General features: G+C 40.3%; 1 protein-coding gene across 2 annotated transcripts; it reads right to left on the bottom strand.

Moving 5' to 3' along the window:
- Positions 1 to 2,221: 2,221 nt before the first annotated feature.
- TMEM246 (transmembrane protein 246) lies at positions 2,222 to 15,512 on the bottom strand. 2 transcript variants are annotated; one of them, XM_006911513.3, is made up of 2 exons: positions 15,275 to 15,512; positions 2,222 to 4,103 (listed from the first exon to the last, which is right to left on the bottom strand). In XM_006911513.3, exon 2 carries the CDS (start codon positions 4,020 to 4,022, stop codon positions 2,811 to 2,813), a length of 1,212 nt encoding a protein of 403 aa, XP_006911575.1. In that variant the 5' UTR covers positions 4,023 to 4,103; positions 15,275 to 15,512; the 3' UTR covers positions 2,222 to 2,810. The 2 variants fall into 2 exon arrangements, with proteins under 2 accessions (XP_006911575.1, XP_015444551.1); XM_015589065.2 differs by lacking the exon at positions 15,275 to 15,512 and adding an exon at positions 14,893 to 15,204.
- Between the last annotated feature and the right edge of the window lie 11,948 nt (positions 15,513 to 27,460).

Below are 27,460 nucleotides of genomic sequence, written 5' to 3'. Positions count from 1 at the left end.
TATTTTTGAGTGTTGCGTGGAGACTCCACAATGGGGGGTGTGTGTGTGTGTGTGTGTGTGTGTGTGTGTGTGTGTGTGTGTGTGTTTGATACTATTTGCCACACACCCCCCCCCAAAATTAATCCCATAGAAATAAAAGGGAATGATAAAAGTCTTCTCAGGATACCTCAGTAGATGCTTTTAACTGATATGTCTATGCAAACATACTCAGTCACAAATGAAAACTTCTTAGGCCTAAATTCTGAAAGGTGAGTGGGACTGTTAGAGACCTTCACCCACCTGGTAACCTATGCACCTTGATATGGGAAGGGGACTTTAGTTCTCCTCTAGTCCCTTTGTTTAGGATTAAATGAGACTTCAGCTTTGGTGTAAAGCTGTCAGCTGTCCTAATAAAAGATAATATACAAAAACTGGACTCTACAAATGATAGACGAAGGGAGGAAGACCTTGAAGTGGGTAGGAATAAAAGGGCAGCATTGAGCTCGCATCTGCAGAAAATGTCTAAGGATGGCAGACACCACTTAAGAACAATGAGAGAAGATGTCTTAGTACATTGGTAATTAGACAAGGCAAAGATGGCCTCTGCCGTGCAGAATGGAGTCAGGGGAGGAGATGTCTGCATGCAGTAGACAACTGAACTAGAAAAAGCAGAACTGTAAACAGCAATGATTCCCTATCTTGGGCCTGGCTAGCTTAGAGGTGGCTCTCCTATTATTGGGAAAAAATTTCATGAGGAGGTCCAATCATTAATACAACAAATTCCAATGAGGTCTAGGTTGGGGGTGGACCAGTTGCTAGAAGAGGAGGAATGAGGGCATGGAATCTGAACATCTTAATAAGTCATCTAGTAGCTCAGATCACTTTGGACATTCCTGGGGGATACACAACAGCTCACTATAACAACACAACACTCACTGATACCTGTTTGTTCCTCAAGACCAATATGACAATGAGTTTCTACCATCTTAGCCTACAGAGACATTATTTAGTCCAGTTTACAAAAGATTTTACAAAAGAGAGTTTGACTACATAGATATTTATAAAATGAATGTGGTTAAGAAAAAAGCACAAGGGCTGGAAGTCAGAAGAGCTGTGTTTCAGTCCTGGTTCTGCCACTGTTCAGCTGTGTGAACCTGGAGAAGTTGTTTAGCATCTCTGGGTCTCAGTTTTTTCATCCCTAAAGGATGATGCTGAAGCCCGTATATGTTCTCCATGTTCTTGAGTGGGTCCCCAAATGGAAGCTCACTAGGGAAATATAAAAGCCAACGGAAGATGTGGCACCGAAACAAACTGGGTAACTCTAATATAACCACTCTTATAGAATCATCTATCCTCATAAAGGGACTTTTTGGCCACTGGTTTGATAAGTACTGTCAAAGGCCATTTATTTGTCACTTTCAAGAAAAGTAACTTTCAGATGCTAGTTTGGGAATAAGCTCATGAGGAGTCTTGGATCATTTCTAGTTTGAATGAATGATTATTTTTGGCTTGGTTGGAAGTGGTGCTAGATGAAAGCTGCATATCCTTCAGAAGTCACGATGATAAGTCAGCCTTTATTCTAGCAGTGGTTGGTCTGGAACAGCTGCTCCATAGGTGTCAGTCCGATCTCAAACTCTAAACGATATTATTAATATCTTTATCCAAAATACACTTGAGTTTTATATACTTATTACAGGAGAGAAAAAAACTAATATTTGCCAAAGGCCTTCTATGGGCTAAGCACTTGCTAGGTGTTTTACATACGTTCTGTCATTTAATCCTCAAGGCAACTTTAAAAGGTAGGTATCACTGTCCTCATTTTACAGGTGAAGAAACTGAGACTCAGAGTGGTTATGACTTGCTCAAGTTTACAGCAGTAGGCCATGACAGACCTGAAATAGAAATTCAGGTCTTCTGACTTCCCAGTCCATGTTTTCCCTTCTATATCATCATGCTACCTAGAAGAAAAAGAAATGAGGGCGAGTTAGCCAGCAAAGTTCAGGGAAAAGATATGCAATCAGTAAAGAGCTCACCCATTCTATATCATTCTGCAATGTCCAACTTTCAAATAATTAGAATATGATAGAAATCTTCAACATTAAATCACTACTAAACATAAAAATCTGACTTTGATGATCCATGAGGTGCTTTCAAATTCTGCTATGCCTTAAAGTTCTCACTAGCAATACTGATTATCAGTGCACTACAGATGTGTGGAAAAGAAAAAGGCAGGTAACAGAAGCCAGGTCACCTGCTTCCAGGATGCTGGGCACTGCACAGCTTTTATTACACCAGGTTAAGGAAACAAGTGGCGTCTATCAACACGGTCCTGCCTCTTTAAACATATATTCCAAACGTACATCCATTCTCATGCCCAATGATGATGAAATCGATTAGAAAGGATCTCACCTTTCACCAAATTCTACGCTTAAAAGCCTAAAACAGTCATATCGTGGTGTACAATATTTTTGGCAGTCACAAGCTCCATCACGAACCAGAGCTGAAAACAACTAGAGAATGTAACAGGCATTTAAATGCCCCCTCGTTGGGTGGGTCAGACTGCATGAGGCAGTGTGGCTTTGTGGAAGGGACAGAGGTCTGGACCTGTGGCCAACGGCTGCTCCCAATAGGGTTACCAAAGCCAAGGTTCCTGGCGGGTCTGTTCCTCAGCTGTCCCGTTTCTCAGCTGTCCCATTCCTCAGCTGTCCCAGCGCCTATATCTCCAGCAACATTAAACAATGAAATATCTACAAGTGACCATATCTAAGTAAAGAGCTCCTTATTTCAATCTCCAAGAAGTGGACATTTTCAGAAAGACATTTCTTGACCTGCTAGAGCAGACTAGGATGAAAGTTGTACCGGAGGCTGGAGAAGAGCCCGATGTGTTTTACCAGGTTGGGCTCCACCACATAGGCCCGCTCTCCCTTGGCCCTCAGCAGCGAGTACAGTGCCATGTCCTTGCCAAAGCCTTTGTGGCAGTATATCTGGGACAGGTAGGTGAGTGTCCGGCGGGCCGCAGGGGCAGGGAAGAGCATGGCCGGGGTGCAACACTGTGAAGCAGGGACCACACTGTACAGGGAAGGGCTCAGCCGCCGCAGTTCCAGAAAATAGTGCCGGCCCACCAGTTCCACCAGACCCATGCTGTACAAGGAGAAGAAGAGCATGACGGGCCAGCTAAACCCCGGACGGCTGGCAAACCGCATGTATATCCAGGTCAGTAAGGGCCCCAGCAACATGCCCACACCGACCCACTCCAGGATCCTCATGGGCTCTGGGTTGATGTAGTGCTGGAGCCTCTCGGGATGATAGAGCTTTAAATAAAGGGCATCTCTAAGGTGCGGCTCAGAGAGGCGAGCCCGCAACAGGTGCTCCAAAACTGGGAAGATCTGCTCTTCTGGAATGGCGTCGTCTTCTACCATCAGGACGTAGTCTGGGTTGTAGGTCTGCAGGGAGGACTCCAGGCAATAGACATAGTCCTGCTTCTCTTTCTCAAACGAGTTGGTTGAAGGGTCGTCGCCATAATCATCCTCGGTGCCTTCATAGCGGTTGGCCACGGGGACGTACTTGGACAGCAGCTTGGCATCGAAATGGCTTACACTGCGCTCCACGTTGCACAGGAAGAGTTGGTGTCCCTCGCACTGGGGTCCACATTGTTGAAGAAGTCGGTGGAACTGGGACACCACCTGCAAGACGTAGTGGAAGCCAGGTTGCCTGTCCACGGTGATGATCGTGATGACCAGCCAGGGACGGGGCGTGGCCTGCCAGACGATGGGCACTGAGCCGTTGGCGGAGGGCAGCTCCTCAAAGTAGTGGAGGGCAGCTTCACCCTCTTTCAAGCTTTGTTGCAGGTACTCTTGGCTCATTTGGTTCAGATGCCAATGGCGGAGATAGAAGTAAGAGTGTAGAAGCCGGTGGCAGGCCAGGGGGGCCAGCAGGCCAAACGTCACCACCGTTAAGATGAAGAGCTGGACAGCAGTGCTGCCCCAGGAGAGCCGCCTCAGCTTCCGGAGGAGCATGGCAGCTGGAGAGGTTGATGTGCTCATGAGGTCACTTCTGGTCAGGTCTGGTCCCAAGAACAAACCATTCTGGACTGGACCGGAGGCCAAAATCAGTGCAAGTCAAACCTAAAGAAAGAGGAAGTAGAGAACGGTAAAGGGCTTTAAAAAAATCTGGGGCTTGAACTCAGCACATATCAAACCAGAAATTCTAATTTTAGGCTGCATAGCAACTAGAGACTTAAGTCTCCAGTACAGTATTCTTTGGTTGTATCTGTTAATGATCTTTTGAATTCTTTTATTATTTCTATGAGTAAGGAAACCTCAGTGCATCTGACCAAGTCTCCATGCCTGCAGATGCTTAGTTAAATTTACAATGTGCCAGTAAATCACCAGGTAGTAAGATCATTATGTCAATTCGGCAGCTACATAAACTTGGGTTCTTAAACAGATGCAAAAAAGCAAGGCTTGACACAAAGGAAATGCACATTAAAGTAAGCTCCAATGTAAGTACATTGTAAATACTTGTTGATGTAATTTCTGAAAACTGTCTTTTCTGCACATGCCAAACAAACAAACAAACAAACAAACAAACAAGAACTATTTAGGGTTCCCTGAAATGTCTTTGTCAAAATCTTCTATTCCTATTTCTCTAATCTCATGCAAATATACTTAAAGTTGCATATTAATTTAATCTTGATTGTTCTCCCATTTTATCTTTTACAGAACTGCTGTGGAAACCAGTGAGGGAAAGGGTCTCCCATGTGCAAGCAAACTCTAGAGCTCCAGACTTTAGGAGAGAAGGAAATGTCTGAAGAAAGATCCATGAGCAGCTTTTCAGGGAGAGGAGGGGTGGGCAGAGATGAAGATGGAGAAGACAGTCGCATCTAGCCAGTTCCAGAAAAGAATGTTGCGTGACACAATGACAAACCGTACAGGCCTGGAGTCAGGTACATGCTGGTCTGAATCCCTGCTTGGCCACTCACTTGGTAAAAAGTCACTTCACCCTCCACATCTTAGATTCCTAACCCCTAAAATGGAGACAGTAATAAAACTTATCTCATAGGTTTATTGTGAAGATTAAATATGTTACCGAGCAAAATAATGCAGACTAAAAATGCCATTAAATCTATCTATATATACTACAACCTCAAGTAATACCTTAGGACTAAGTAGACCTAATGATCTACTGACTCACACCAACACAAACTAACAAACAAACAAAAACAAAACAAAACAAAAAGCAGAATTAAAAGGAGAAAACCAGCACAATACCACTAAGGTCAATGCAAAACTCACTGAAGTCTACAGAACAGAGAGTAAACCTATTACATCACAAGCGTAATAATTTGCACACATTCAGAAGAAAACAGCCTAGCTTGTGAATTATCTTGCAGGAAGGACTACCCAGGCACCAGACAAGGCTGCCATGGTGCAGAGTCTCTGGTGCTCTCAGATCCGTGCTCTCTCCTTCTTGGGCACACAGAAAGACCACATTTCTTAGCCCGTCTTCTTCTAGGTGAGGTCATGTGACTAGGGCTTGCCAGTAAAATGTGAGCAAAGTGATGGGTGTGACTTCTGGGCCAAGGTGGTTGAGAGCAGTTGTGCCTCTCAACTTTCCCTTTCTCCATCTGCTAGCTGAACAAACAACCTCGGTAGATCTAGAGATGGGTGGAGCCGCCAGATGGCAGGAGCCTGCGTCCTTGAATGGCTGCACGGAACAAAGATCTCTCCCACTGCTCACTTCCAAGAGTGGGATGTATTGTGAGTTATACATAAACCTCTGTGTCTAGCCACTAATGATCTTTGGACTCATTACAACAGTTAGCCTACCCTGCCCATTAGAGTTGTGTAGGATACCAAACCTCTCTACAATACAGCAGGTCCTCAAACAATGTTGTTTAGTTTTAACACTAATGAGATGCTGTAGGAACATAACTATTGTTTGTATCAACTAGTCTATGGTAAATTGGTTTCGTTATATGTCATTTCGCTTTAAGTCGAAGAGCCCATGAACGACATTAAGTGAGGACTTACTGTATCCTGACATGGTACAACTCAAGAAAGCAGAGAGACAAGTCTCATTTCGACAACAGAAACAGATTATACTGTGGGACCCCAGAAGTGAGACAGATTATCCCGGTACTAGTAAGCGATCTGAGTAGTACTAAAGAGAAAAATGAGCAGGGAGAGCTTTGAACAGCTCGCCACCATGGCTTGCTGGTTTGTAAACTTCCAGAGTGCTGCAGGCAGGCTGCTTCTCTCTGTGATCTGCTCAGGTCACTGGAGCTAACAAATCACACAGCTGCACATGTCCACATCACTACTAGTGGAAGCCAAGGGTTAAAACCGGGCTGAGCTCACACTTCTCGTAAGTTGGCCTTGGGAATAGAGTCATTCAGGTGGCCTCTGGACTATGCTTCTTCTCACCCTTGCTAGTTATTACCCAAGAGAACTGTATTCACTTAGAAGAAACAAAATACAGTCAACAAGATAAGGCAGGCAGCTTGGAAAATGCAAGGCACATATTAAATGCTAAGATGACAATGTGATTACAATGACAATGCAGAGCTCTGTGCTTTTGGTGTAAAATTACTATCTCCCCTCCTTCCCAACCTACTCTTCCAGTGACAGTTTTTGGTAAAGCAACATTGTGACACTTTATTCTAGATAAGTCCTAGGAGTGGGATGTTTAAGGAGTGTGTGTGTGTGTGTGCGCGTGTGTGCGTGTGCACACACATGCTCACACAATTATCATTTAAAAACTGAATCTGATCATTTCAGTCTCCTGCTTAAAATCCTTCTTTAGCGTCCTATTGCTCTCTTTATAAAATCCAAACTTAGGATGGTTCACAAGGCCCTTTGTGATCTGGACCCCATCTTCTTCTGTCATCTTATTCTACTGCCTCGTCTTTCTCAGTATGTTCAAGACCAAAAGTTGGCAATGCCTTTGTGTAAAGGGCTAGATGGTAATATTTTAGACTTTGCAGGCCACATACTGTGTCTATTGCATATTTTTCTTAGACTTTCTCTTTTTAAAACTCTTTAAAAATGTAAAAACTATTTTTAGTGCTCCAGCCACAGAAAAACAGGCTATAGGCCAAACCTCGCCTGCAGTACATAGTTTACAACCCCTGCTCTACTAGAAATACAATGCAAGCCAATATGTAGGTTAAATTTTTCTTGCAGCCACAATAAAAAATAAAAAGAAACTGGTGAAATTAACTTTAATAACATATTTTAATGCAATAGATCAAAACTATTATGTCAACATGAAGCTAACATAAAAAATTATTAATGAGGTATTTTACATCTTTTTTCACACTTAGTCTTTGAAATCCACTGTGCATGTTACATTTACAGACCAGCCACATTTCAAGTGTTCAATAGCTACATGCAGCCAGTGAGCAGGACAGCTCTAGACATGCCGATCTTTCATAACCTCGACTCTGTTTAGTTCATACTCATCTCCTGGCCTTTGCTCACACAACTCCCTCAGCCTTAAAAAAAGGAGACAATCTGGCCATTTCTGACAACATGGATGAACCTGGAAGGCATTTCGCTAAGTGAAATAAGGCAGACGGAGAAAGACAAATACTGCATGGTATCACTTATACGGGGAATCTTAAAAAAAAATGTCAAACTCATAGAAACAGAGAGTAGAGTGCTAGTTGTCAGGGGCTGAGGGGTGAGAAGATAGGGAGAGGTTAGTCAAAAGCTACAAACTTCCAGTTATAAGATGAATAAGTTCTGAGGATCTAATGCATAATGTGACGACTGTAGTTGATAACACTGTATTTTATAAAATTGAAATTTGCTAAGAGAGTAGAATTTAAGTGTTCTCACCGAAAGAAAGAAAGAAAAAAAAAAAGAAAGAAAGAAAGGGTTAAAAATCTAAGCAAACTCTATGTACAGATATGGAAAATTTTTAAGATGCATCTTCCGCTAAAGTAGACATAAAAAAATATATACATCATGATACTATTTGCATAAGAAAAGGGGGAAATAGACATAAATGTACTTGTATATACATATGCTATCTGGAAGGATATATGAGAGACTGACACCTTTGCCTCCGAAGAGAACTAGGTGCTTTAGGAAATGAAGTGGGATGAAAACTTTTATTAAATATCTATTTGTACCTTTGACTTAAAAGTACTGGCTTATAGAAAATAAATTTTCAATTTTAATATATTTAACATAAATATCATCTTCCTCCAGCAATTCTATCAGTAACAGTAGCTTGTTAGATTCCTTGCTAGCTCTTGGTTTGGTCAGCCTCCCCCATGAGAATAAACGCTCATGGAGGACAATGAGTTTATTTGTCTTGATCACCATGGATATCCAGCACCCAGCACTACCTGTCACATAAGTTTAAAGTCCACAATATTTACTGAATGAACAAACTGACTGAGGGCACACTCTAACACTCAGATATGACTGGAGAGGCCCTGAAAGCACCAAGTCTTCCCAGGCCCATGGCTTACTGCTTTATTTTCCAGGATCTTGCTAAGGAGCCCAGTGTGCTTGCAAGGCTGGATCCAGAATATATATATACAGAGAAGCTTGTGTGTTCCAGGTAGATAGAGGAGAGGGAGAGGACTTTCTTGAAGCTATGTTTATAAAGCAAGCGTGATGATCTTCCTTAGATTTCAATATTTATTGGGATGGAAACTAAAGACCTTAGTGCTGGTATAAAATGGACATTTAATCTCAAGCAATTTCTCCACTGGGGGGTAATAACATCATTAACATCTCAGAAATCCCTTGTTTTAAAAATATGGTGTGAGATTGCTGTTGTACTGATGATCAGGGGAAGTGCAGAGATTCAGTTCTGAGGACACACAGTTCCTGCCTACGTTGATCAGCTCTTGCTGGGGTGATAAACAGCCCCAGATCTTCACAGCTTGATATAACAACATGCATTTCTTGCTCACTGGTCTGTGGATAGTCATGGCTCAGCTGGGCTCAGTTCCGGACTGCAGCTGAGGACCAGGTGGTTCCATATACCTCTCATTCCAGGTCAAGTTGTAGAACAGCCACCTGGGCATGCCTTGTGGTGGACGGCAGCTACATAAGAATCAAAATATGCAGATACACTTACAGCCTTGCTTAAGTGTGCCATAGATCAAGTTCACTCACCATCCACTGGCCAAAGCAATGGAGCAGAAAATTCTACTCCTCCCACAAAGCAGAGGAAGGGGAAAAGTGAATATTCAATAGAAAGGAAGAGCAGCAGGCCAATTTCTAAGCCCTCAGAGAAAAAAAGAAAGGATCTAGCAATCTGCTCAGAGAGTCTGGGAAATTTCTAGAAGGCATCTAGTCTCCATATTATTATAGACTGTTATGAGTTAGGACATGCTACAGTAATAACCCCCAAATCTCAGGGGTTTATAAGAACTTAGGTTGAATTCTTGGTTAAACTATTGATCCATGGTGGGTCAATTTTCTCTGCTCCGTGTCATCCATACTCCAGGACCCAGGTAGACAGAACTGTCTCTTACCTGAACATTGCTGATTTTGTGACAGAGGGTAAAGAGACAGATGGTAGATCACCAGCTGGCTCTCAAAGCTACAGCTCAAAAATGACACATATTGTATTCACCTATATCTTACTGACCAGAGCAAGTCACATAATACCTCTTGACCTTAACAGAGTTATGTAATTTTTCTGCAAGAAGGAGATATCAAAAGACTTATGGCCAAGCCTCAAGTCAATGATTAGGTAAATATATGTCTCTCCAGGGAGGGGCAGAAAATATCTTGAACAACAATGCAATCTAGCACACCCACCTTAAGCCATGGGAGCTGGGATAGGATCCTTCATTCAATGATCAGATGACTGATTAGCCTAAAATCCAGCAACATGAAGTTGTGTAGGCATTCAGGACTATGTTCTAGTTTGCTTTTTAAAATATCTTCTTAGAGATTGCTGCACTGTGGGTGTGGTGCCCCATGCCACCTATAATTTTGTTTACTGATTGGCTTTTAAGATAACTGGCACTAGGGGAACAGATCTGAAAACATAGTGTTTTCCATTGTTAGTTTGAGAGAAGGAAGTCTCTACTGCCAGCCCAATCATGGGGTGGGATAGAAAGAGAGATATGTTGATGTTATCACTCCGATTGCCTTTTTTCCAGGATTCCACTGTCATCATGATGTTGGCGGCTCAGGCCCATGCTCCCACGATGTCGTGGACTGACTGGCACTGATGAAGTGGCCTGGAAACAATTCTACCTTCACAGCCCTGATTCTAAGGCTTCATTACGGATTTCTTACCTATGCTTTGCAAGTACACTCTGAAACACAACCAGCTCCTAAACTGGATTATGCCTGTTACCATGTCTAGGATGGAGGGGTCAAGGAGGACAGTAAAGGACAGAGACACTAAGAAATGAGCATGACATATGGCTAGATGTTATAAATGGAGCAACAATGACAATCACATTTAGTGCAGCTTCTGAAAATTAAGCTGAAGGGGTCGGAGGGGTATGGGAGGCAGCCAGCCAGGCCGAGCCTCAGGAGATAAACACTCAGGAATGGCCTGTGTTTCCCAGGTCAGCCCTTCTATGCCACTGGCACCACCACTCTCCCAGACACCTGGATCCAAAAGACCAGTAAGTTCTGACTTTTCACCCCTATCCAGTCGCTTCCCAAGTGCTGGCCATTCTATCTCTTATGGTCTCTCTATGCCTCTGTTTGTTCTCTCCTCCCTTTCCCAGTGCCATGCCCTTCTTCACCGCCACACCCCAGTTACTCCTCTTTACCTCCAGGCCTGCTGACTGCAACAGGCTCCTAAGAAGGCTTCTGATTCCAGGATAAGCAACAAGATTTTGAAACCAAAAAAACCTGTTTTGATGCCAACACGCACTAATTAAGGTTCATTTGCATCAAAGAATCATTTAATCTCTGCAAATCTTTTAATCCCTCCATCAATGGCATATTTTTTATTTTCCTATTTTGCAGAGGCACTGTGAAGGTGAAATGAGACGATGGCTATAAAAAGCCCTTGGTCAGACACAAGACGCTGTGCAAATGATGACAATGTTTCACATTATCAGCATCTATCTGATACTCTGAAGCACAGGTCTGAACATGGCACTCTTTCTGTAGAACTGTTCAATGATTCCCCAATGACTGTAGAATGAAGTCCAAGTTCTTTGCTGAGATTCTTCACAATCCAGTTCCAACTACTTTTCCAGACCCACTTCTTCTCACACAGCCAAATCAACCATCGAGTCAGCTCAATTTTGTTAAAAAATAATTAATTAATTAATTTGAAAAAGAGTCAGCTCAAAAGGGACCTCTTCTGAAAGCCAACTCTGATCTCCCCCAATTAGAAATAACAATCTTTTTTCTCAAGTGCTGGGGCCCTTAACAAGAACTTTCTCCCAAGGACATTTATTTGTCACTTTCTACTTTAGACTGTATCTATTTATAGCTAGCACTTATTAAGCTCTGACTACATATCTAAGTTCTATAGTAAACTCACAGCTATTTCTTCTAATTAAAATAGCAACTCACAAATAGCAATGGAATTAATACTATTTAGATGAGAAAAAAAATGCTATGAAGTCGAAAGCAGGAAATTTAAATACAGGACAAATTTCAAAGTTTTCCCCATGATACCTGCTGCCTTCAATGGCTTTATTCATGGCCCTTGACTTAAACCCCAAGGAACTTATAAATTCCTTGTTAGTGAATTCAGTCTGATTTATCTTTGGTATCCCTCACAGACCCAGCACAGTATGCACAGAAGAGGCTCAATGCTTGTAGAACATATATGTGATCACAGCCAAGTTGACCTCTGCAGGCCTCACTCATTAAGCTATAAAGTTGAGAGTATCAAATAAGAGGTCACATAATGATTAAAGATCAACTGATTTATAAATGTTTGCTAAGCACTTCTTATGTGCCAGCACCTCACTGATCCTCATACAAAGCCTATGAGAAGTACTACCCCTTAAGCCTCTTTTATACCTGAAATAAAAACAAAAACAAAAACAAAAAACTAAGGCACAATTAACTCATACCCAAGGTTAACAAAGCTTTTAAGTGGATGATGAAACTTGAACCCAGGCAGATGGGTTTGAGAACCACTGTTCTCAACCAATATAGAATAATGTCTCTGCACAGATTGGGAACCCAAGAAAATCAGCTGGAAAAAACATTAGAAATGATAACAGACTTTCAGAATGCGGTTTTTAACAGAATTACTATGTAAAAATAGTATTATATATATTATATATACTAATTGGTTTCATCTAATCAATCATCAACTAATGGGATAAAAGATCCCAGACAAAATGGGGGGAAAAAAGCCAACTAAAATATCTAGAAATAAATTTAAGAAATGTGCAGAATATGTACACATACTATAAGAAGGCCATTTTTAAAAGTCTTTAATAAATGGAGAAAAATATCATTTTCCCAGCTGGAAAGACTCACTAGTGCGAGAAAAGATAGAGATTCATTCTCCAAAATGAATCTCTATAGTTACTATAAGGTCAATTCAATTTCAACAAATGGGCACTTTCATATAGATTGGTGCAACCTTTGGAGGGAAACTTGGGACAATATCTATAAAAATTTTATATGCGCATCCCCGTTGACAGAGAAATTCTACTTGTAGTTATCTACCCTGCAGAAATGCAAACACATGCTACCAAAGATAGACAAGGAATGTTCAGGGCAGTTTTGTTTGTAATAGTAAGAAAGAGAAAGAGGGGGAGGGGTGGAAAGGGGTATAAGAAGGAACGATGAACTTCAGAGAAAGAAAATGCCTGGCAACACGGAACAGGTGTTTAGATAATTACACAAGGGGATAATGTGGAGACATTAAAAGAAAAAGGAAGGTTTAAATATACTGACATTAAAAGAGTCTTAGCTAGGTCTCTGCTATAGACTGAATGTTTGTGTTTCTCAAAATTCATATATTAAAATCCCAATCACAAATGTGATGGTATTCAGAGACGGGGTCTTTGGGAGGTAATTAGGTCAAAGGCATTATTTTGTTTGTTTGGGTGGAGTGAGGAGAGGTTGGTTAACTACCAGACTATTGTAAAGATCATCTGGAATCAGTACTAATACAAACTGCCAGGAAAGAAATGCTCACTTTGGTGGTACACATACTAAAACTGGAAGGATATATGGAAAATTAGGATGGCCCCTCTGCGATGATGACATCAAGTTTACGTAGTGCTCCATAAGTTTTTACTGTGATGGTAGTTACATTTGACAAAATTCATCAAAATGTACATTTAAATCATGCATATTGTTGCATGTAAACTATACCTCAATAAAATGTTTTTCTTTTTTTTAAGCCAGGAAAATGATACTGGGTAATAAGAGAGAATCTGCCTAACTAGATATTAAACCTATTATAAACTTCGGTAATTAAAATTTGGTGCACTGGCACCAAAATATATTGATAAATAGATGCAAACATTCACAAATTGATACAAGTATATAATAATTTAAACCTACCGAAATTGTAGCAATTTAATTCAGGGGTAAAAAATAGACTTAATAGCTATGCAGCAACTAGCTAACTATTAAGGAAAAGTAAATTAGCTCTCTACTTTACAACTTAAACCAGAATAAATTCCACATTAATTAAAAATTAAATGACAGCTTAAAAATTCCCAAAGAAAATACAGAAGAATATTTTATAAACTTGGGTTATGAAGGCCTTTTTCAGCTAGATTCTTGAGCAGAAACCATAAAGAAAAGGTAGAATAGATTTGACTACATAAAGTTAAACTTATATAGGCAAAGATGAAAAACTGAGAACATTAAGCAAACTGGGAAACACTGTACAACGTATATGACAGAATTACTACTTTATCATGTAATATATAAAGAGTGCTTAAAAATCAGGAACAGACAAACTCTAATTGAAAAAGGAGCAACAGAATTAATAGCCAATTCATCCACACAAATGCAAAAGACCAATACACTGAGGAAAGTGTTGATTTCCCCTGGGTAATCTGACATGCAAATTAAAACAAGATACTATTTTTGTCTGTGTTATTGTGTATGCGGTGAAAAATTTGAGATATCCAGAAAAATCTCAACAATCTAGAAGATGAGACTTTATCTTTATTCTCTCCTTTACACTTTTCTGTTTCCTTAATGTTTCGTAATAAACTTTTCTTTTTAAAAATTCTATTAACTTTAATAGTGTTTGGTGTTAGACACGGTTTTCTCTCACCTCCCAAAGTACCTGGTGCAGTGCACTCTAGAAATGCACCCCTAAAAAAGCTATTCCCCCATACAAGGTTTAGTTCTCTTGGGGAAATGCACGCGCGAGCACGCACATACACCTCCGGGTTTTGTTAATGGTCCGCATAGTGATATCACTGCAGCCGCCCTGCGGGTCCCCCAGGGGAGAGGATGGGATGAGCAGGGGATGCCTGCGTCTCACCCACCCTGCGGAAACTCTCGCCCCCGAACTCCGCGATCGCAGTACGACACAGGGGACACTCGGGCACAGCCAGGAAGAATGCGAGACAAGCCGGCCTGGTCCTAACTATCCCTGGTGGAAAAGGAATGGGAGTGGAAGACCAGAATCCTGGACCTACAGTCTGCCGCTGACCTTGGGCAGTCCCCGCCGTGCTCCGGCCTCAGTTTCCCCACCAATAGGCCGGGGCTAACGGTCTCGATCGCCGCTCTGGCTCCCTTCGGCTGGCCTTTCCCGGAGCTGGAAGGACGCCTTCCTCTTCCCGGTCGCCCTTTCTCAGACCCGGCCTGCGAGGTCGCCCGCAGAAATCCATCACTGCAGCAGCGCGTTATAGGCGTGCCTGGCTGGCGGGAGGGGTGGACGCGCGGCGGTTTCTCGCGGCGCGCGGGCGGCCATTTGGCAATGCGCCCTGGGGCTGTTCGGCCCGACCAAGCCGGACAGGAACGGGGGTCTTACCTGGATTCCCACGTGCCCGGCTCGCGCCTTCCTGTCTTCCTCGCGGCGCAGCCAAAGCGGGCGAATGGTGGGGAAGGCGGCCTCGCCGCGACACCCTCATCCCTATGCTAACGCCGACCCCGTCCGCGCCCGGGGGCGCCCTTCTCGGGTCCCCGAAGTCTTCCGGCAGGACGTGGCCAGCACCACCGGCTGGGCCACAGTGAAGCCTGCCTGCCCAGAGTGCACGACAGGGGGCGCAGGCGCTCCCTGGCTGCGCCAGCCTCCGCAGCTGCTCTCCCCGTGCAAGCTGCGGGGCCACCCCTAGATCTGATGTCTCCCCGGGGTGGGCTCTCCGACCACGACGTCAAAGGGGCTGGGCAGATTGTGCGCAAGGGAAACCTACCTGGTGGGGGCGATCAGCTGTGTTCCCTGCGTACGCCGAGGGCCGTCTCTGGTGTCGCCTAGGCTGGCTGGAGGAGCCATTGCTGAACCCTGAAACCCTGGAGAAGCCGGCGCGGCGCGGTTGTGTGCGCACCGAAGCCTCACCTCCGGCGCGGGGTCCCCTCGTTCCCGCAGGCCATGTGACCTGCGAGCTGCGGAGCGACCGCAGCCCCCAAAGCCAGCTTGGGAAAAAAGGATGGCAAAAGGCGCCAACTGATGGGCGGAGAGGGAAATGCTGGAAGGATTGGGTCTGCGCTGTTCACATCCCCAGCTGACTGTTAAACGTATTCTCTACTGGAGGGATTTGCTTTTGCCAGTATTAAAAATAATAAGGGCCACCACTTCCACCCCCAATTCCCACCGTACCCAGCGTTATACCAAGAGCCTTATGAACATTCCTCTAGCTCTCATTTCACTCTTGTGCATTAGAGATTACCATCCCTGGTTTGCAAATGACGAAAGATTTAAGATAATTTGCCAAGTGCAGCCCTTATTCCAAAAGCCAGAAATGTAAACACTTATTAAAAAGCAGATTTGGTCTAACCAGATCATCTAGCCAGGCATGAGATTTAGCCCTATGTCTCTTTCCACTTACCTGTCAGTCTCTGCCAGGGCTTTGATAGTTCATTTGAATCTGAAGCAGTCCTCACCCTCAACCTTTCATTTTGACATATAGATAATATCATATCTGTCTTACATATGGAAAAAAAAGAAAAAAAAGAATAAGGTTTGGCCAAAGGAACAATCTTGTTCAAGTGACAGCTGGTCAGTCTAGTCTACTAGTTGGCAATGGAGTGGTCATCTGTTAGGCACTGTGTAATATCCAGAATTCAAATTATTTTAGTACTCACAACAATCTTTTAACAATCTTAAAAGGAAACTACTATTATTATTCCAAGTTAAGAAAACCGAGGTCCAGAGGGGTTATAGATTTACATAAAGTTACATAGCTAGTAAGTGGCAGAGTTCAGATTCAAATCTATAGAGAGAGAATCTACAGAGGCTTCACCTCTCTCCAAAGCAGTTGTTTTTTCCTCACACTGTGCTACTTCCTGCTCCTTCTATTGCTTCTGGATTTTGCTAGAGATTAATAGAGGGTCTAAACTGTATCCAGAGGCTCAGGGCATTATAACAACATCAAGCCCAGGCACTTAGATTACAAAAAAAGAAAAAAACAACAACTGTCACGGCTTACACTACGGATTTTTTCATGTCCTTACAGCATGATCTTATGGCTTTCCGGTGTTAAACAACAGAATTCAGCCCAGTTAATTTGGAGATCTAACTGGCTTTGAAGGATTCATAAATCAGACAGCATCTCATCTAGCAAGCATATAGATACTCCAAGGGGTTGTACAAAATGAAAACTTTTTATTGGAAGAAGGGTGTGGCAGGGAGTTATTAGTGAAAGAAAAGAAATGGGTTGGCGTAACAGATTATTTTTAGGCTAGGACATCTTCCTTTGGTGTAGGGGCTCTGGAGAGGGTGAATATGACAGATTACCCTATTGGTGCTTGACTAGAAAATTCCAGACTAGTTGATTAAAATTATATTCCTGGGAGAGTTTGAAACTGAAATTAAATCAGGTATTAAATCTAGGTTTGGTATCTTGAGCTTTAGCACAAATGAAGCCACTTTGGGCCTGTGGGTCTCTCTTCAACACTAGCAAGTTAGCTACAAACAAGTTTATGCAATGAAATGGAATGTAAGTTTCCAGTAACAATTCACAATATAAAATAACATACTTGCTCATTCATGTTTTATAAACTAAGCTGTCAGTCACCACTGACAGAAAGTCTCCCTGTTTGGGAAAAGTTTGTTTCTCACTCACTAAAATGTTCATATTAAGTAAAGCTCTCTGAATTTTCTCTTGGCAGAGGCAATAGAAGACACTATATGGTTAGTGTAAGTTATTTTTGAGGTTTCAGTTTTGTGTTGAGAGGTTTGATATTCAGCCTCGCAACTGCCATGGGCAATATCCTTCTCAGGACTCACCTCTGACTTCTCCTGAAGATATTAAATTAATTAAACAGGAGGCCACTGGACCAGTGTAGCTCTAATGCCACAGTAGTCTAACTTGAGCAACCCAACATCTAAGCCTGTAAATGCCTCAAGCTTATGAAATCAAACCACTAAGGGCAACCAATCGCAGACAGGCAAGTAGGCTTTAAGCTATAGTCAATCAAGTAATTTCTTTCCTTTGCTTCTGCCTTTTCTCTATAAAATCTGTCTACAAGCTCCTTTTGGTAGAATATTGCTAACCACTTTCAGTTGGGTGCTTCCTAATTAGAATAGATTTTTGCTGAAATGAACTCTTAAAAATTTTAATATACCTCAGTTTCTTTTAACAATGCTTGAGAAATAAGGACTTTCCAGACATACAAAAATTGAGAGAATTCTCCACTAGGAGGCCTGCACTACAGGAAATACTGAAAGGGGTCACCTCACCTAAAACAAAATGACAAAAAAATATATAATTAAGAGTAAGGTGACTAGCAGGCTGACAGAAGCAGAGGAGTATAACCCTTATTAGGAAGAGGGCATTATAAGCTTCAAAATAAGAAGAGATTTGCTATAGCAAGATAATAATGAACATTCAGCATACATAGGGACAAATTGAGACAACAATGATTGAAAAGGGGAGGATTCAAAGATCCAAATTCGCAAAGGAGAATGGAATTAAGGCAAGCGCAGACAAGAGACGACTGTATATCCTTTACATATTCATAATGGTAACCACACGCCAAAGATTCAGAACTGAAGTGTATAACATAAAACAAGACGAACCAGAGGGAAAAACCACAAAAGCCAACCAAAATAAAGAAAACAGAAATACAAGGACAAGGAAGCAATGTAAACACTGAGCTGCCAGAAAGTAAAAGATAAAATGGTTGTCAGAAGACCTCATATTTCAATAATCACCTCAAATGTAAATGGACTGAACTCACCAATAAAAAGGCACAGAGTTGCAGATTGGATCAAAAAACAAAACCCAGCCATATGCTGCCTCCAGAAGCCATATCTCAGCTACAAAAATAAATATAGACTCAAAGCGAAAGAGTGGAAAACAATATTTCAGGCAAATGGCATTCAGAGAAAAGCAGGAGTAGCAGTACTAATGTCGGATGAAATAGACTTCAAAGTAAAAAAGTAAAGAAAGATACTGAGGGACACTTCATAATGATAAAGGGAATCATGCACCAGGGTTTTCTCTATATAGAAAACATGATTCTCTATATAGAAAACCCTAATTTTTTTTTCAGGCACTAAATTTTATTAAAAGCAAACTGCTGAAACAAAAGTGATCATAGAACAACTCAAAATGCAGAGCAAGAAGGACAAAAATCATCTCACTGCCCAATAGACTGTTTTAATTCTCTTTCTATATGAAACCGAGCTTTTCATTTTCAGGTAAGATGAACTGAAACTTCAGTAGACTGCAGTACAGAAAGATTCTGTCACATAGACTAGCTTCTATTTAGTCAGTCAACTGTTTCTAGCTGTCTCAGTCAGGATAGATGCATTTACAGAGCTGGCTGTGCTTGGGCCTTCTTTGCAAGCAGCTTTAGATCTGCAATGCACTTGGCAATTGTCTCTTTTTCCTGCTTATTAATATCTATGCTCCCAATCAGGAAGCCCCAAAATATGTGAAGTAATTACTAACAAAACTAAAGAGAGAAACAAATCAAAACACTATCGTAGTAGAGGACCTAAATACCCCACTGTCGGATATGGACAGATCATCTGAACAGAAAATCAATAAGGAAATAACATACTTAAATGACATATACAGAGCTTTCCATCCCAAAACAGCTACTTATAGATTCTTTCCTAGTGCACATGGAACATTCTCAAGAATAGACCACATACTGGGATACAGTGATAGCATCAACAAATATAAGAGGGGTGGCTAGACTCACTAAAGTAAAAAGAGAAAGGACACAGATAAGTAAAATCAGGGATGAAAGAGGAGAAATTATGACTGACATCGTAGAAATACAAAGTATCATACAAGAATACTATGAAAAAGTATATAAAACCAAATTTAACAACCTAGAAGAAATAGACCAGTACTTAGAAAAATACAACCTTCCTAGACTGAATCGAGAAGAACTGGAAAACTAAATTGACCAATCAGCAGTATGGAAATTGAAACAATCATCAAAAACCTACCAAAAAGTAAAAGTCCAAGACCAGATGGCTTCACCAGTGAATTCTACCAAACATTCAAAGAAGATTTAATACCTATTCTCCTCAAATTCTTCCAAAAATTCGAAGAAGAGGCAATACTTCCCAACTCATTTTATGAGGCCAATATTACCCTGATACCAAAACCTGGTAAAAATAACACAAAAAAACTACGGACCAATATCTCTCATGAACACAGATGCAAAAATCCTAAATAAGATACTAGCTAACCAAATACAGCAACATATTAAAAAGATTATACATCACGATCAAGTGAGCTTCATTCCAGAGGCACAGGGATAGTTCGACATATGCAAATCGATTAATGTGATACATCACATAAACAAATTAAAAAATAAGAATCATTTGATCATATCAATAGATGCAGAAAAAGCCTTCGACAAGGTACAGCACTCATTTATGATCAAAACACTTAACAAAATCATTATAGAAGGAAAGTACTTTAACATAATAAAGGCCATCTGGGACAAGCCCTCAGCCAACATTATACTTAATGGTGAAAAACTAAAAACCTTCCCTCTAAGATCAGGAACAAGGCAAGGCTGTCCACTATTGCCACTCTTATTCAATATAACATTAGAGGTCCTAGCGAGAGCAATCAGGCATCCAAAAATATAAAAGGCATCCAAATAGGAAACAAAGAAGTCAAACCGTCACAATTTGCGGATGACATGATTCTCTATATAGAAAACTGTAAAGACTCCTAGAACACTACTAGAAACAATAAGCAAATACAGTAAAGTTTCTGAATAGAAAATCAATGTTCAAAAATCTATAACGTTCTTATACTCTAATAACGAAGCGTCAGAAAAAGAAGTGGAAAACATAATTCCTTTCACAATTGCAACAGCAGAACTCTCTTGATTGAAAGTAGCAGAAGTTCTTCAGCAGAACTCTCTTGATTGAAAGTAGCAGAAGTTCTCTTGAACTAGTTTAAGCAATTAAATAAAAGCAACTTGCCAAAGCTATCCTGAGAAAAAAGAATGAGGCTGGAGACATCACTCTTCCTGACTTCAAATTATACTACAAAGCAACAATAATCAAAATGGCATGATCTTGGCAGAAAAACAGACACATGGACCAGTGGAACAGAATCGAGGGTCCAGAAGTAAACCCATATTTATATGGGCGAATAATTTTTGACAAAAAAGCCAAAAACATACAGTGGAGAAAGGAAAGCCTCTTCAATAAATGGTTCTGGGAAAATTAGAAAGCCACCTGCAAAAGAATGAAACTAGACTGTTGTCTATCACCACACACCAACATTAACTCAAAATGGATTAAGGACTTGAATAGAAGACCTGAAACAATAAAATGCATAGAAGAAAACATAGGAGCTAAACTCAAGTACCTTGGACTTAAAGAGGATTTTATGAATTTGACCTCAAAGGCAAAGGAAGTAAAAGCAAAATAAATGAATGGAGCTACATCAAACTAAAAGGCTTCTGCTCAGCAAAAGAAACTGTCAACAAGGTAAAGGAACAACCATCTGAATGGGAAAACATATTTGCAAGCAATACCTCCAATAAGGGCCTAATATCCAGAATATACAAAGAACTCACATGACTCAATAACAACAAAGAAAACAAATGATCCAATCAAAAAAAGGGCAGAGGACCTGAACAGACACTTCTCCCTAGGAGACATACAAATGGCCAACAAATATATGAAAAGATGCTCAATATCGCTAGCTATTATGGGAATGCAAATCAAAACCACAACAAGATACCATCTCACACCTATTAGAATAGCTATAATGAACAGGATAAGTAATAACGAATGTTGGAGAGGATGTGGAGAGATAGAAACCTTCATACACTACTGGTGGGACTGCAAATTGGTAAAGTCACTATGGAAAAAAGTATGGAGGTTCCTCAAAAAACTAAGAATTGATCTACCACATGATCCAGCAATCCTTCTACTGGGTATTTACCCTAAAGACTTGAAAACTCATATCCAAATACATATTTGTACACTGATATTCATAGCAGCATTAGTCACGGTGGCCAAACAAGACTTGAAAACTCATATCTAAAAAGATATTTGCACATCGATGTTCATAGCAGCATTATTCACAGTGGCCAGGACATGGAAGCAACCAAAGTATCTTCTGATAGATGATTGGGTAAAGAAGCTGTGGTACATATATACGATGGAAATATCACTCAGCCATAAGAAGAGATGAAATACTGCCATTTGCAACAACATGGATGGACCTTGAAATAACCATACTAAGTGAAATAAGCCAGACAGAAAAGGTTGAAAATTACGTGGTATCACTTATATGTGGGATATAAACCTAAAAGGAACCAATGAACAGGACAAACAGAGACTCATAGACATGGACAATAGACTAGTGGTTACTAGAGGGGAGGGAGGAGGGGGAAAATTTTTTAAAAATTTAAAAAAAAAAAAGCTTAAGTTAGAATCTATGCACCTTCTCTTTTGTAAGACTGAGAGGATGTCTTTTAACAATGGCAATAACACCCTCTCTTTAAATAACTAGGTTTATGCTTGCTACTTAGTTTACATATTAAACTCATTTCATGTTTATTTATATGTAAATAGTTGATAAATAAAATATTTGATTTAGGAAATGCAGTGAATGGGAGATGAAGAAGTGGAGACTGAGAGTGGAGACAACTTGTGTATGTTCTGAACTGGTAGTAATATAGGTTTTAAATGTTTTTAAATTTCTTATAAAAATGGATGCTACACATATTACTGTAACCTGATTACCTCTTCAGAATACATTGTAAGCTTATTTCATGTTAACAAATATAGCTCTCTATAACAGTGTTACTGATCTATAGGATTCTATATTATAGACATACCATAACACATTTAGGTTGATTTTAAAATTGTAAATAAAGCTATGATAAATATTTTTCTATAGTCGAATTTCAACAATTATTTGATTTTATTTTCTTTAGAATACATAATTATAGTTATGTATTTTAATTGCTGGATCATCAGGTATGACTTATATTTTAAACTTTTAGTACAAATCGACGGAGTGATTGGCACTCATTTTAAAAGTAGGACAGCCTTCACAAGAATAAAGTACAAAACAAGATGTTCAGTACTTCAGATATTTTAGCATTCAGCAAGCTAAAACCATACATCTCTTTGCTATTATTCTAAATGTTAAGGTCACATTTCAAACAAGCTGACATAATTAGGTTTGGTCATCACTCAGTTCTAAGTGTCTACATACATAATTATTAATAAAAATAAGCACAAGTGAAAAAAGAGAAACTGTATGGTCTTAGAGGGAACAGGCCTTCAAGGTTAATTGACCATTTGAAATGTCAATGGTGTCAAAATGTGCTCCATGGCTTAAACATGTTCAAGAATAGTATCTTTATCACTACACTTTTGAAATGCCTATTACTCTGGCATCCAGTTACTTTTAAGGCTTTATTCAATTTCAGGCTACAAATGAATCTAGGCTGGTGCATAAATTGTAATTGAGATTTTAGTTCAATAAGTAAGGCAGAATGACTTAATCCATTATGAAGTATAAATGTTATCCCACCTGATCCAAATAAGATCATGTATCTCCTGCTTTATAAATGTCTTCAACAGAAAATAACACCAATGTCCTGCAGTCAAGATCCAGCAAGCTTCAGATGTGAATGAACTACTAGTGAGAGGTAACACATCAACATATATTCACACTAGTCAGTATGAGAACGTGCAAGGTCAAAGTGCTTCCAGAGATCCTGAGAGCAAGAGAGAAGAGTTGGCTGAGTGCCAGAAGTATCTTGGAGCAGATGGGGGTGGGGGCGGGGCCCAGCTGTGAGGACTTTATAAGAGCTGGGATGCTGGAGGCAGTCAATGCTGATTTCACGCCTCTGGAGGTAACTGTAACTGTATTGTCAGTGCATCAGCCTTATTCTTCCTCAGAGGTGGGGAAGGGGTGCCGATAAGGCAAGATTCTAAACACTCATGGCTTCCCAGCCATATACTACTGCTACCCGACCTTTTTTTAACTGGATCTGGCCACATGCCTCAGGCACCAGAAATTCGTATCTGAATGTATCTGAATGAACGTGAGTCACATCTTAATGCATGCAATTTGTTCAGTCAATAAATGTTTAAATTGATATACTATGTCAGTTATATTGATATCAATTCTCCTTCATTGATCTCAGACTAATTTAAAAGCTAGGGAATGAAAAAGGCTAGATATAAGTAATAATCATGAACCACACAAGATAGTATATATACAATTAAGTAATAAATAGTATTTTCAAACTTAAATTTTATGAAGATCCCGCTCTAAGGGAAAACAAATTTCTCATTGACCACCTAGTGCTTACTTAAATTATTTTTATTATAATGTTGGTTAAAAAATGTATAAACATAATCTTGGTATAAAAGCCTAATGCTTATATAACTATACAAATCAAAACATATTTACAAATTAAATGTAAATAAAGCCAAATAAGCTTTACGTGAACAGAATTTGATGTGACACTTGTTGTTTTGCTGAAATTAGTACCCTCCTTGCAACGTGAATATAGCATGATGTAGATTCTTTGGCTTTCAGAGAGCCATCTCGTCACCCTTAACTGTTCATTGGGGAAGAATCCTGAACTTTATCTACATGTATTCTCTTGAGACTCCTATAAACTCCAAAGTTTAGAGAAGGTGTGCCTGGAACCCTAATTGCCCCCAATTTTTGCTCCGAGGAGTTGAACTGAATAAGTACAATTACCCTGGGCTGGGAGAATGAGGCTGGGATCATGATTATTGCATTAAAATTTTTGTGTGTGTGTGAGAATATTTAAATTCTAGTCTCTTAGCAAATTTCAATTATATAATAGTTTATTTTTTTTTAATGAAAAATGAGATCATACTATTTATACCATCATGGTGTTTCATTTTAACACCAAAAATTTAGATACATTTTTCATTGTGAAGCTGTGCCGTTGTTTAGCAAGCACTTCTTGATAGGTACCATTAATATTAAAAGAATATATCTAATTCTAATTGTTTTGATTCCAGTTTTACCAAGTAGCCTTCAGTTATCTATAAATGTGGCTTCATGAACACACCAGCTACAAGGAGAGAAATTAATGATCAGAGAATGTAAGTGTCTGGTCTTACTGAAATAATTCATAAATGGTTTTTAGGTATTTTGGTTAAAACATTGTATATAAGTTTGGGTAATGAGTGTTTTCTTTAGTCCTTAATTACCTGTGGGGGTTTTGAGTGTTTGTCCCTAGGTAGGAAATAGGTGACTTCACCTGCATAATACTACATAGAGAGTTATTTTTATGCTAACCAGCCAGGCTTCCCTAGGACATGCCTCCTTCTTGCATTGTATTTCAAGTTTTAACACTGCTTTCATTGTCAGAGTTGATGGGTTTGAGTAACAAGAGCTGGGACATTTTCTAGACACATAGACTTGAATTGGAACTTAAAAGACAGATATGATTTAGATGGATGACTTAGATGGCTCATGGTGGTTAATAAACAAGGCTAATATGACACAAACAAATTAAGCTGTCAGTTTCTGAAAGACAATATATAATACGGTGGTTGGCATGAACTGAAAATATTCACGGTGGGAAAATACATGTGCTGAGAAAAGAATACATGAGGTAGGGAGTCTTTGGTGCCATTGTTCTCTTCAAGACATAATGAGATGAAAAAACGGGTAGAAGTGGTATACATATTGGAAAGTACATAAGAAAACCATCATTATTTGTAGATGATATGATTGTTCTCTAACCACCCCTCCTAAAAAAGAATCCAAGAGAATCATCAAGAGAGTTTCATAGGATCATAAATCAAATGCAAAAAAATATATGACTGTCCTATACAGCAGGAGTCCCCAACCCCTGGGCCGCAGACTGATAGCAGTACCAGTCCGTGGCCTGTTAGGAACTGGGCTGCATAGCAGAAGGTGAGCAGTGGGCCAGCAAGCAAAGCTTCATCTGCGTTTGCAGCCGCTTCCTAGCATCACCGTCTCAGCTCCACCTCAGGTCATCGGACATTAGATTCTCGTAGGAGCACCAGTCCCTGGTACCAAAAGATTGGGGACCGCTGCTATATAGCACTTATTGGAAAATAATTTAAAGTCTATTCTTAATAAAACCAAAGTCAATGGACTATCTAGATATAAACTTGGTAAGTAACATGAAGGACTTATAACAAGAAAACCATGAAACTTTATGGAAACAGAAAGGAAGGCTTAAGAAAATGGAGTGGTATGATGTGTTTCTGGTTGGGAAGACTAAATATTAGAAATTTACATTCTCTCCTAAATTATTCTATCAATGTAATGCACGATATCAAAATCTCAATGGAATTTTGTTTGTAAAGTTTACATATTGTTTTGATTCCCTGTTCTTGCCATAGGCCCCATCTCTCAATGCCATCACATTGGGGATCACATATGAGTTTTTGGAGGACACAATTCAATCCATAGCAATGGATTATTGAAGTGTAAGAAAGTGGGCTCTTCTTCTTTTCTCCTCTCTGAAGAGTAAAAACAGAGACCATAACTTACAATAATCATTTTACAAAACATCATCTAAAGGGATCAAGGAATTGCCTGTGTTCTGGGAGTAGGACCACCTTTCAGCAAGATTTCACACCTTCATTTGCAGAAGCCAAGAGGGAAACCCAGACCTCTGTGTCTCTTAACAAGACTTCAGAGCAACATTCTTTCAACTCTCATGGCTTAGGACTTCCAGTACTGGTTATCCCCATCCTTTGATCATCCAGTGGGTACTGTGATGTGCTGTCAATATCATTCCCCACAACCTTTTAAAACTGAGGAACTCATTTTCCCCAGATGCTGCAAATGTTGGATGTTGACAGTGCTCGACTGAGTTCCCCTCCAGAGTTTGCCCTTGGCTGAAGAAAGCCACCTCACTCAATGTCCTGTCCCCTTCCCTATGTCACCAGGTATCCACAAACAAAGACCAAATTGATGCAGGGGTATAAAAGCCTGACCTCCTTGCCACAATTCAGGGCAACTCTGAAAGGCTGTCCCAGTTCTAGAGCTACCTATGTCATCAGTGGAGGCCTTTGTTGTGACAACAACACAATCACACTCTCCTTTAGCCCAATCCCACTTCTTCCACTCCCCTATCAGTATTAAACCTCTTGTGTGCAAGTCTCCATCTCAGAGTCTCTTTCCTGAAAACTCCAACAAAGAACAGTCTCTTATTCCTATTTGGTTTTCCCTGGGTCCTTTAAGGACCCTTCCTCCACCTCTCTGCATTATTTGAAATGCTTTCTAAGTGCCTTCTGGGATTTCAGATCAGTTTGCAAAAATCTTTATATAAAGGTTTGAGATGGACAATTTTCTTTCCTAAATGTTAGTTATTTCTAGTATACTTTCATGAGTAGGGGTCTCTAATAAGTACCCAACCCTGATAGTCCCTGGTCTTTGTCTCCTGTCCTTCTTGTCCTTCAAGGCCGTGAAAACCTAAGTTCACATTTACCCAGTTTGACAAATGCTTATAAGCTGAAATCCAGTTTTAGTCCTCAGATGGTTTTCTGAAGAATGGTCATGCTATGTTGCTGGAAATGAAAATTCCAAATCTTACCTTTGTAATTATGCTTCATACCCCCAACCCAATGCCCAATGCAAACATTTCAGTAATGCTGTTTCTTCTCCTCCAAGGCCAGGTAGATTGCCAATTATCCAGTAATAGCAATATGAAATGGTCGATCTACCCAGTGAGAATTCACAAAGACAGCATGGCTTCTGCTTTCCAGATTCTCATCCTCTAAGGAGGGAGTTATAGCCAGCACAACACACAGTGAAAATCAAAATTATAAAAATATTAGTAACCTAAACATAGAATGTCACTTGGCACAAATACATTAAAAGACCAATTCTATGACTGTAACATACCTACAGTGCAGCTTTTAAGGGAGTATTAAATGAAATGGGACTTCTCTGACAAACCAT

This window comes from Pteropus alecto, unplaced genomic scaffold (genome assembly GCF_000325575.1).
Source record: "Pteropus alecto unplaced genomic scaffold, ASM32557v1 scaffold114, whole genome shotgun sequence".
NCBI classification, from domain to species: Eukaryota; Metazoa; Chordata; class Mammalia; order Chiroptera; family Pteropodidae; genus Pteropus; species Pteropus alecto.
This window is presented reverse-complemented; position numbering and strand designations above follow the sequence as displayed.